This window comes from Cebus imitator, unplaced genomic scaffold, assembly GCF_001604975.1.
Source record: "Cebus imitator isolate Cc_AM_T3 unplaced genomic scaffold, Cebus_imitator-1.0 Scaffold102, whole genome shotgun sequence".
Classification (NCBI taxonomy): domain Eukaryota; kingdom Metazoa; phylum Chordata; class Mammalia; order Primates; family Cebidae; genus Cebus; species Cebus imitator.
This window is the reverse complement of record NW_016107417.1, coordinates 3,578,774-3,590,401: the sequence shown is the minus strand read 5'-3', so window position 1 is coordinate 3,590,401 and position 11,628 is coordinate 3,578,774. Positions and strand designations below refer to the sequence as shown.

Sequence of the window (11,628 nt, the reverse complement as noted above, 5' to 3'; positions counted from 1 at the left end):
AAAAGAAAAAGAAAAAAGAAAAGCTAGGACTTGCCCCCAACCTAAGAATAAGCTTCAGGTTAGAATGGCAGATATCTCTGAACTGAGCCTATTCACAAACTGCTCAAATCCCAGACCACATGGACAGCCACCTAAGTCACATTCCTATAAAAGCAACAGGGAACTCTGGTGAGGAGGAGACCATTTTTACCTTTTCTAGAGAGAGTGGAGATGGAATTTAGAAGGCCAAGCTCTGGTTTCTGCCTTGAGGGATTCTTACAAATTTAACGAAACTATCGTTTGGGGCTTTAATCCTGCTGCATACAGTGGCCTTAGTGAAAGCATCTATTAAAGTTGGTAGGAGGAACAAGAGGGCAAAGGCCCTGGGACACACATACAGCCTACCTCTGAACCAGGGAAGAGTCCCCTCACAAGACAGTGTAGCTTTTTTGTACTCTCCCAAAATCTTGAGAGATGTCTTCTCAAGAAAGAGTTGTAAGAGAGGAAAAGCATTATAGCTGGAACTCAGACTGAAGGTACATCTGGGACCTCCATCGAATATAATACTCTGAACACCTGATGTAAGACTGTCCTCTGTATGTTCAGGGCCAGATCTGTTTAGAAGTGCAGTTCAAGCAGATACAGGAAAACAACAATAACAACAAAATGCTATGTGAACTTAGTCTGTTTCACTTCTGGGCCATTCATCTGCTCCCTCCCAATTTTTATCCTTCCAAGGTCTGGATCTTTCTATCTGGGACCTGAAGTAACAAAGGCAAGGGGGTTCTGCTCTTCCTTCCCATTCTCCACAAAACACTTCTTATAAAACAAAGACACTCGTTGTATTCTTCTAAGTTTTCCCTACACAGGCCCCCAATGTGTTCAGACACGCACATGCACAGTGACTGTGATCCTGCACCCTTAACTCCATGTAAAGGGGGCAGAACATATTAAGCAATGGACCATAGGAGCAAATTCAATTTTTCCAGCTCAAGTGACTTACACTGAGAGTCACTGTGATCACTTTAATCTAGGAGAAATCATCTTCCTGGGAACAGGGTCCACAATGGTGAATGTCTTTGGGCTTTGAGTCAAAATCAATAAACATGTTCCTTTTACTAGAGTTTTTTTCTAAAGCCAGAATCAGGTTGAAAAGGTAATTATGTTGAGTAAGAAGCTGTGGGTACCGTTCTTGAGAGAGATGATGTGTCAAACTAAGAATAGGAAGGTACGAAGGGTAGAGAGCGAGGAAAATGTTCCTTTAATAGTAATTATCTTGGTTGTATAAAGTGTCTTTGTTCTCCAGAGCTTCATGTACTCCTCATGTACTTTCTCATTTCTTTTTTCTTACCACCCTAAAGAATGGGAAGCATAGAAGGGGTTGACTATCTGCCCAAAATCACTCAGCGGGCCAGCTGGCCACAGCACAACTGGGGCCCCGGACTCTGCCCCTGTCACAGAGGCAGAGGTGTAAATCCCCAAGGATACAGTCCTTTCCCAACTAAATTACAAGCTCCTAGAAAAAGAAATCAGGGTTCACATATGTTTGTGTGTGTCTGAGCACCTAACACAATGCCTTCTGAGCAGGAGACAGAACAATCCTTTAAAAATGAAAATAACTTCATTTTTCTACTTAAAAATATTTTAGAGAATTCCTGTGATCTTGAAGGTAGTCTCAAGGCTTTTCAAGATCCAGTCCATTCTGACTTCTTCAGTAACATTTCTTAGCACTGTACTGTAAGCTACTCTGGGAATCCTTCCCTCCTGGCCACTTTATGTTCTCTTTGTATTCGGTGCTTCCTTCTGACCCTGCACATGGCACATCTATCAGTAATCGTCTGCCTAGCCATACACTGTTGGTGTTTTTAGGGCTGTTGCCAAGTATCCCTGATACTTGGCACATTTAGACACTCAATGAAAATTTGTTGACTGCATCCTGGGCAACATGGCAAAATCCCATCTCTACAAAAAATACAAAAATTAGCTGGGTGTGGTGACACACACCACTAGTCCCAACTTCTCCAGAGGCTGAAATGAGAGGATCACTTGAGTCTGAGAGGTGGAGGTTGCAGTGAGTCGAGATGGCATCACTGCACTCCAGCCTGGGCAACAGAGCATGACTCTATCTCAAAAAAAAAAAAAAAAAAGGCCAGGCACAGTGGTTCATGCTTATAACCCCAGTACTTTGGGAGGCCAAGGCAGGTGGATCACAAGGTCAGGAGATAGAGAGCATCCTGGCTAAGACGGTGAAACCCTGTCTCTATTAAAAATACAAAAAATTATCTGGGCCTGGTGGCACACACCTGTAGTCCCAGCTACTCAGGAGGCTGAAGCAGGAGAATTGCTTGAACCTGGGAGGCAGAGGTTGAGGCTGTGATGAGCTGGGGTCATGCCACTGCACTCCAGCCTGGAGACAGAGCGAGACAGAAAAAGAAAAGAAGGAAGGAAGGAAAGAAAGAGAGAGAAGGAAAGGGAGAAAGAAGAAATAAACAAAGAAGGAGAAAGAAAGGAAAAGAAAGAGGGAGGGAGGGAGGAGAAAGAAAAAGAAAAAGAAAGAAAGGGAAGGAAGGAAGGAGAGAAAGAAGGAAGGAAGGAAGGAAAAGAAAAGAAAATCTGTTGAATGAACACATATGTAAAAGTTTGCTCCATAACAGATCATGGTATGGGTTCTGGGAAGGTGAAGAAAGTGAACTGTGTTGGATACTTAGGGTCAGAGCTACTTTAGAGACGCAGACAAAAAAGGAAGGCTCTTTCAGGCATGGATACCAGCTAATAGCTATTTAAAGTGGGGAGGCAAAAAAGAAGTCACTATTTTAGAGACTACATAGAAAAGAAGTCCTGAAATGGAGGAGGGGTAGCAGATATATGAATATCTAAATGGGAAACAGACCCCATAAATGAAATCTAATCCCATCAGGGGCCAACCCTTCACTGCTCTAGAAGTTTTCTCTTACCACTTAACAGTGCTGATACATGCCTAGCTCATTTGTTAAAACTAGATGTTCCTAGACTCAGACTCCAGTGTAGATGAAGGCAAAGTTTTCTAAAGGGAAAATTCTATACTGGATCCCACCTCAGTTCTATACAGACATATTTTCTTATTTCAACTGCTGAGTACAAGCAGCTTTTTAAGCTGAGAAGAGGGGACTTTCTTTTTTTTTTTTTTTGAAATAGAGTCTCACTCTGTTGTCCAGGCTGGAGTGCTGTGGCACGATCTTGGCTTGCTGCAACCTCCGCCTCCCGGATTCAAGCGATTCTCTCATCTCAGCCTCCCGAGTAGCTGGGATTACAGGTGTGCACCACCATGCCCAGCTAGTTTTTTGTATTTTTAGTACAGACAGGGTCTCACCAGTGTGGCCAGCCTGGTCTCAAACTCCTAACTTTAGGTGATCCGCTCCACTTAAGCCTTCCAAAGCGCTGGGATTATAGGCGTGAGCCACCATGCCCGGCAAAGAGAGGACTTTTTAACAAAAAGATTCATCGATGCGTGTATTATGCAGCCACTTGGGGATGGGTTGTGGCAAGGGCATAATAGTTGAATGTTATTCTGCAGACAGTGAAACCCGAGAATGAGTTCAGCTAATTCAATCTGCACTAAAAACCAAGATGTGCTGGTAACTGGAATCCTGACTTGTAACAGAACAGGAACAGCTAACAGCCTCTAAGTCTCCATTTTGGTACTTACTCTTCTGGTTTCCACAGGGGGCTTCTTTTCGCTGGGGCCTTGACTGGAAGGCCCTATGTTGACACTGAGGTCGGGGAGAAATATGCAGGAAATGTTACTGGCAGAGGCAATATCACTACATTCAAGCAAATGTGACCCAAATGAATATTTCAGCAGGTTGGCTATTTTTATACCACTCCTGGCTGGCAGAATAAATTGGGTGGCCAAATTTTCTTTGGGTGCTGCTTTAATTCACAGCGGAATCCCAGTTTGAGACCTTTAGGGATCTGGGGTTTGAGAAAGTGAAAATGTGACTGATAGCAGGTATCAGATTTTGAAATATTTGATTGCGCATCAAAACCCAGAGAAAAGGAAAATCTGAGACCTCATTTCCATAGAAAATTCAGTCGAATGGAACAGAGCAAAGCTTCATACCTTCAAGTACCCTCACATTCCACCTGGCTTGGAAGGGAGCTCCCTACTTCTTTACCTCCATGTACATCTGGAGGACATGAGGTCAGCTTCCTAGTGGTCTCTCTTACTTTTCCTATATGTCTAGGGGTCTACAGAGTTTCGGGAAAAGGGTAGCTATTCTCTGTGGGCCTAGAGTGGAAGTATCTTGGGCTAGGGAACAAACCACACCTTGGATTATTCCAGCAACATTCTTATTAGCTTTCTAGCATGCTAATAAGAATGACTGAACTGTCTTACTGACTCATTTTGTCCCCAATAGAGAATTGAAAGAATGTAAGTAGCCTCCACAACAACAACATTCTCCCTAAGATCACAGCACCCCACCCCCTGATAGATACAGACCGCCTTGCAAACATTTACATTTTAGTCTGGACTGCCTCTTAAGGTTCCAAAAGCTAACCGCTCACTGGATAAAATAGAATTATATTTTATTTGTTCTTACTCTTTCGAGTTTCCCTATGTTTTTGTATAATATCCTGAGACTTCATAAGTCTTGTGCCTTCTGATGATATTAGCATAGTAAGTATTATGGAATGTCCTGAATTCAGTTAAATCGGATTGTATTTCCTCTCAGCCTTCATCATGATGAACAGAAAAATCATACTTTGCTGACAAAGGGACTATGTTCAAATCATATTATAAATATTAACTTGTTCCTTTTCCTCAGTCCATCCACTGGAATAGGCAGATACTGATGAAGTCCTAAAAAATAAAGTGACTCACCGAAGGACAGGATCAACCAATAGTGACAGCTGGTAAAGCCTAACTAGGATGCAGGCATGAGCCTCTCTCCCCACACCACTGACCTGTCCAGCCCTGGCCTGCTGGGGGAGCTGGGCTCATCCACGTGTTTTCGTTTCATCACAGCTCCTACTGCTTTCTTCTCAGCTGGGAACTTCAGAGAGGAAGCAGATGCCTGTGACTACTCCTTTTCCAGAGCTGTTCACAGTTCATGAAGGCATAGTGAAGAGAGCTCCCCATCCTTAAACTGCCAAAGGCAACTTTTAACACCAGCTTTGCGAGTAAGAATAGACATTCTGTTATAGACACGGTCTCAGAAATCTAGCCAAGGGGGAAAATACAGTCTTATATTTACAGTTCTGATTGGACCTGGGCAGCAACTGAGAGGCAAAGTAAGAGGAAGAGACAAGAGGAGGACTTTTTGGACAACAGAAGGTGATGAAGGCAATTTTCATTTTGTACAGAAAAGGCAAACTTACCAACCCAAGAGGACTGTCATTTAGTGGTTTCCCTACAATAGGAAATGTGAGTGTCTTAATAGATTAGACTTTTAAAAAAAAATTTGGAGACGAGGTCTCTCTCTGTCACCCAGGCTGAATTATAGGCATGAGCCACTACACCCTGCCAAGACTCTGTTTTACCTGGATTTCTGGCTACTATTTATTTTTTGGAACTGACCCTAGACAAAGCCTTCTCATGTGCCCTTCTCCCTTCTACCTGGTACCATTTCCCCTAAAAATAGTGTCTTCAAACTCTCTTCCTCCTGTTTCAGAATGATTATAATCTACAAGCTAGAAAGGGTTTAAAAAGGGGACGATCCTTACTACAAAAGAAAAAAAGCAGAACTTCGGCTATCTGTAACAAATGAAAAAGAAGGATATTTTGAGGCAAGGCCTTTGCACCACTTTTCTGTTTTTTGAGATGGAGCTAGCTCTGTTGCCCAGGTGGAAGTGCAGTGGTACAATCTTGGCTCACCATAACCTCTACTTTCCAGGTTCAAGGGATTCTCCTGCCTCAGCCTCCTGAGTAGCTGGCATTACAGGCATGTGCCACCATGCCAGGCTACATTTTATATTTTTAGCAGAGATAGGGTTTTGCCATATTGGCCAGGCTGGTCTCAAACTCCTGGCCTCAAGTGATCCTCCTGCCTTGGCCTCCCAAAGTGCTGGGATTATAGGCATGAGCCACCGTACCCAGCCTGCATCCCTTTTCAAATCAAAAGGGTAATATTTACTTGTCCCTCAATCAGCAAGAATAGCCATGGCACTCAGAGAATAAAAATTGGTAGTGGGCACAGTGGCCCATGCCTGTAATCCCAGTGTTTTGGGATGCTGAAGCGGGAGGATCACTTGAGCCCAGGAGTTTGAGACCAGCCTGGGCAATAAAGTAAGACCCCTGTCTCTACTTTAAAAAAAAAAAAAAATTAGCCGGGCATGGTCATACACACCTATAGTCCCAGCTACTTGGGAAGCTGAGGCAGAAGGATCACTTGAGCCCAGGAGTTAGAGGTTACAGTGATCTATGATCACACCACTGTACTCCAGCCTGGTGACAGAGTGAGACCCTGTCTAAATAAAAATAAAATTGGGAGATACCTTTAAGACACCTCTAAAGTGAAAATCATGGAATTCTCTTTAATGGAAGCATTTATATAATAGTTATCTTTCATTGATTAAGTCAGACTTTTTGTGCTTTTCATCTACTAGTATTTATATATTTAATCCTAATCACAACTCAATGATATAGGTACTAGTATTATTCTTCACCATTTCACAAGGGAGGCACAGAAAGATTAAGTAACTTATCTAATTTCACATAGCTATTAAGTGGCAAGGCCACCAGTATTTGAACTGGTTAATCTGGCCTGCAGCACATGATCCTGACCTGTGTACTGTGTGGCTAGAGCCCAATCCAGTGGCCCATTTCACCATATCCAGCTGGCACTGCTAAACCACTTTCTTCTCTGCTATCCACGTCATTCCACTTACCAGGTGACAGGTTTTCATGGAACCATTTCATCTCCACGTATAGAGTAAAAACAAATGGGTAGGGGATCAAGATAATTTCCCCATGTTTGAATTTCAGGTGGGAAACTCTCTCCCATTTGCTTTTATCTGGGAAATGCTGCTAAGGAGCGAGGAAAGATGGCAGTATGCATCCCTGAGTACTGTTTTAGGGATGAGACTCTCTCTCCTTCCCCTGACCTACCCTCCAAACTGCCTATGATTTTGCTACTTCCATTTGAGTCTACAATGTTCTACCCAGAAAAGAAAGGATAGGCCAGGCATGGTGGCCTATGCCTGTAATCCTACCAGCACTTTGGGAGGCAGAGCTGAGTGGATCACCTAAGGTCAGGAGTTTGAGACCAGCCTGGCCAACATTGTGAAACCCCGCCTCTACTAAAAATACAAAAATTAGCAGGGCGTGGTGGTATGCTCCTGTAATCCCAGCCACTCAGGAGGCTGAGGAGGTTGCAGCGAGCCGAGATCGCACCATTGTACTCCAGCCTGGGCAACAGAGCAGGACTCCATCCCACTCCAACTAAAAAAAAAAAAAAAAAAAGGATACAGGGAAATACAATGAAGTGTTCTGTAGCAAAGGGCTGAAGATTGTCCAAGTTTCCCAAGACCACACGGACAGAATCCTGAAAAACATATTTGAAACGACTTTAACACTGTTGAATCTCAGCCAATCTTTGTTTATATTTGTCACTGCTAGTCACGTACCCTACATACTATCAAAACTGAACTATCTGTTGCTCCTTTAACATGTGTTCTGATTCGCCATTTCTTTTTTTTTTTTTGAGAGTCTTGCTTTGTGGCCCAGGATGAAGTGCAGTTGCGTGATCTCTGCTCACTGCAACCTCCACCTCCTGGGCTCAAGTGATCCTCCCACCTCAGCTTCCCCAGTAGCTGGGACTACAGGCATGTGCCACCACACCTGTCTAATTTTTGTATAAATCATTCTACTATAAAGACACATGTACACGTATGTTCATTGCAGCCCTGTGTACAATAGCAAAGACCTGGAACCAACCCAAATGCCCATCAATGATAGACTGGACAAAGAAAATGTGGTACATATACACCATAGAATACTACGCAGCCATAAAAAATGATGAGTTTGTGTCCTTTGTAGGGACTTGGATGGATCTGGAAACCGTCATTCTCAGCAAACTGACACAAGAACAGAAAGCCAAACACCACATGTTCTCACTCATAGATGAGTGTTGAACAATGAGAATATGTGGACTCAGGGAAAGGAGCATCACACACTGGGGACAGTTAAGGGTGGGTAGGGGAGAGACATTGGTGGTGGGGAGGGTGGGGAGGGATAACACGGGGAGAAATACCAGATATGGTATGCACCTAAAGTAAAATAAATTAATTTAAAAAAAAAGAAATGATATCTTGTTTATCTCCGTATTCTCCATAGTAGCATAGTGTCTAGCTTATAATTATAATGGCTAATATTTATTGAGTAATTACTATGAGAATTATTACTGTTTTATTTTGTTTTTGTTTTTGTTTTTTGAGATGGAGTTTCATTCTTGTTGCCAAGACTGGAGTCTGGAGTGCAATGGCATGGTCTCTGCTCACTGCAACCTCTGCCTCCTGGGTCCAAGCGATTCTCTTGCCTCAGTCTCCCAAGTAGCTGGGATTACAGGTGCCTGCCACCACACCTGGCTAATTTCTGTATTTTTAGTAGAGATAGGGTTTCACTTTTTTGGCCAGGCTGGTTCCAAACTCCTGACCTCAGGTGATCCACCCGCCTCGGCCTCCCAAAGTGCTGGGATTACAGGCATGAGCCACTGAGCTTGGCTTTGTTATTGTTTTCATACATATTAATTAATTTAACTCTCACAAAAATGCTGTGAGATAGGCAATTCTACTATTCCCATTTTACAGATGAGGAAACAAAGAGAGGTGAAAAAATGTATTCTAGGTTACGTAGCTAGAAAGAGCTGGGCCAAGATCTGAACCAAGGCAGTGGGGTTCCAGACTCCTACTCTTAACCGGTAGGCTAGCCTGCTTCTCAGTAACTGTTTTGTTTTATTTTATTTTATTTTATTTTTGAGATGGAGTCTCGCTCGCTCTGTTTCCCAGGCTGGAGTGCAGTGGCGTGATCTTGGCTCACTGCAACCTCCACCTCCCGGGTTCTAACAATTCTCCTGCCTCAGCTTCCTGAGTAGCTGGGACTACAAGCACATGCCACCACGCCCAGCTAATTTTTGTATTTTTAGTAGATACGGGGTTTCACTACATTGGCCAGGCTGGTCTTAAACTCCTGACCTCAGGTAATCCACCTGCCTCAGCCTTCCAAAGTGCTGGGATTACAGGCATGAGCCACAGCACCCGGCCTCAGTAAATGTTCTCTAAATGAAGAAAAGAGAGTAACATCTGCCCCCAAACTAGTGAGCATAAGAGAAAGATGCATATGCATATCAAATGTACCTTGGAAGTTTTAATATGATATGTATTGAATGTAAATACGCTCAAGCTACTAATTATTGAGCTACCGTGTGGCAGGCATTGCAGACATCTATTTCTAATGCTCAATCTTTAAACAGGCCTTCTTTATTAACCTCATTTGACAGGTAAGGAAACAGACTCAGAGAGGGTAGGTAAGTTGCTCAAAGTCACACTGTGAATGGCAGAACACTGCCCATAGTAATTACTCAATAAATATTAGCTATTATAATTATAAGCTAGACATATCCTACTACAGAGAATTCAAATCTAGGTTTGACTGGCTCCAAAGTCTGTGTTCCCTCCTCTCTGCTATGCTTCCTTGAGCTTTTCACTGCACAGGTTAATGGAAGCAAAGTGAAATAAAGTCTGCTCTGCTCTTAATTAAAATAGGTATAACATTTTCTTGGGCCCATATTAAAATAACTTATTCCTAATGACATCCTTCAGGGTCCTGCAAGATCCTAATGTATCTTTTAACACTTAGCCAAAGAGGTACCTTCTTAAGGGTATGACTCAGTTTTGGTTTCACAGAGTTTTGTGTTTAAGTGTATTTAATTGCTTTGAAATGTGGAGGCATATGTCTTATTAAGAAATCACAATAGTCATAAATCACTGAATTGTGAAGTCAGAAAAGTAAAAGCTAGTTTAAACCTCTCATTTTCCAAATGAGGCAATTAAGATCCAAACTGATACAAGATTTTCCAAGGGCCAGGCAGCTAATTGGTGGCTACACCAGGACTGGAATCCAAGGCCAACCCCCACAACACTAACTCCTTGTCCATTGCTTTCACCATTTGTAAAGCTGACCACCTGCTCAGTCTTCTTTCCTAAGCCTAAAGCTAAAGGAATTGGGTAGAAAGGAATGAAAATGAAGTCAGAATAAGGCACTTGCAAATGTTTCCAATTAAAATGAAGACACAGTAGCCTTGTCTGTGTATTTACAGTCAAGTTTCCTGAACGTCAAGTACCAGGCAGTGGTTGCGATGGTAAGGTTTCCCAGAGCCCTGGAAGGAGGCAGTCCTCCAGAAGCTTTCTCTATGCCAGCTGCCACAAAAGAGAGCTGCCCAAGGCTTGGAATTCTGGTAGAAACAAAAAGCGCTCAGGCTCAAAGGTGCTGACACTTCACCTAGGAAAACTGAGAAAGAATAAAAGCTTTACATTTCCCTGGAAAAACAGTAAAGTTTCTTTGCAAAGGAGATGTGGCAGGGAGAAGCCAAGTTATCAAGTGGAAGTTGTAACTCAGTTTGTAAGAAATAATTAAAACCTGAATGTGGATGTATCCTTAGCTTAAAGAATAACTTTTCCGCAAGTTGTATGCTTCTTTCCCTACCTCCAGCTCCTGGATGATGACTGCCTTATCTTCTATCTCTTCTCCTCTAGAAGGTAAACAGACAAGAGACAAGTAAGACATGAAGGAAAGCTCCGGAGAGAGTAGACTCTACTAGGGCAAAAATAACACTTCCACTGAGCTAAAAAAACATAAGTAACAATTGTGTGTGCTGCCCCAATGCTCATGAGGAAGAAGTGATCACCTACATGGTATGGTCTGAACATTGGTACAGGCTGTACCAAAATGACTTCTTAGTTAGCCTGCTAAGACCTGAAATTCCCACGTGAAAGTTAATCATTTGTTAGAGCAGTTGTACTTTTAAGTGTGCTTTGGGGACCCTTAAGGGTTTTGAAGACCCCCCCACTTTTTTTTGAGATGGAGTCTCACTCTGTTGCCAGGCTGGAATGCACTGGCGTAATCTCGGCTGACTGCAACCTCCACCTCCCAGGTTCAAGCGATCCTCCTGCCTCAGCCTCCCAAGTAGCTGGGACTACAGACACACACTACCATGACCAGCTAATTTTTTGTATTTTTAGTAGAGATGGGGCTTCATCATGTTGGCCAGGATGGTCTCGATCTCTTGACCTCGTGATCCACCCGCCTCAGCCTCCCAGAGTGCTAGGACTATAGGCGTGAGCTACCGTGCCTAGCCTGAAGACCCTTTAAATGGGTCTGCCAGGGTAAAACTATTTTCATAATACTACTAAGATACAATTTGCCTTTCTCACTATGTTAATATTTGTAACCATGATTGCAAAAGCAATGGTGGGCAAAATTGCTAGCGCCTTAGCACAAATCTAGCCAGTTGCATTAGGCTGTACTATCAGTCAAAGCAATCTTTTTATTTTCCCTTTGGTGCCGTGACTCGGATATGAAAGTCAAAGTAATCTTTACGGCTGCATAAGAAAAAAAATCCTGGCCGGGCGCGGTGGCTCAAGCCTGTAATCCCAGCACTTTGGGAGGCTGAG

At 43.0% G+C, this 11,628-nt stretch overlaps 1 protein-coding gene across 2 annotated transcripts in view; it reads right to left on the bottom strand.

Moving 5' to 3' along the window:
* The window catches only part of MAJIN (membrane anchored junction protein), a 30,926-nt gene that overhangs the window by 7,180 nt on the left and 12,118 nt on the right, over nucleotides 1-11,628 (bottom strand). The window contains exons 4-9 of one of the 2 annotated variants that reach the window (XM_017537155.2): nucleotides 9,944-10,706; nucleotides 7,427-7,502; nucleotides 6,847-6,972; nucleotides 5,338-5,369; nucleotides 4,924-5,012; nucleotides 3,665-3,728 (exon numbers count right to left, since the gene is read on the bottom strand). In XM_017537155.2, coding sequence (XP_017392644.1) covers nucleotides 3,665-3,728; nucleotides 4,924-5,012; nucleotides 5,338-5,369; nucleotides 6,847-6,877 — 216 coding nt within the window. In that variant the 5' untranslated portion in view covers nucleotides 6,878-6,972; nucleotides 7,427-7,502; nucleotides 9,944-10,706. Of the gene's footprint in view, nucleotides 1-3,664; nucleotides 3,729-4,923; nucleotides 5,013-5,337; nucleotides 5,370-6,741; nucleotides 6,973-7,426; nucleotides 7,503-9,943; nucleotides 10,707-11,628 lie in introns of those variants that run through there. The other variant, XM_017537156.2, reaches the window with a different exon arrangement.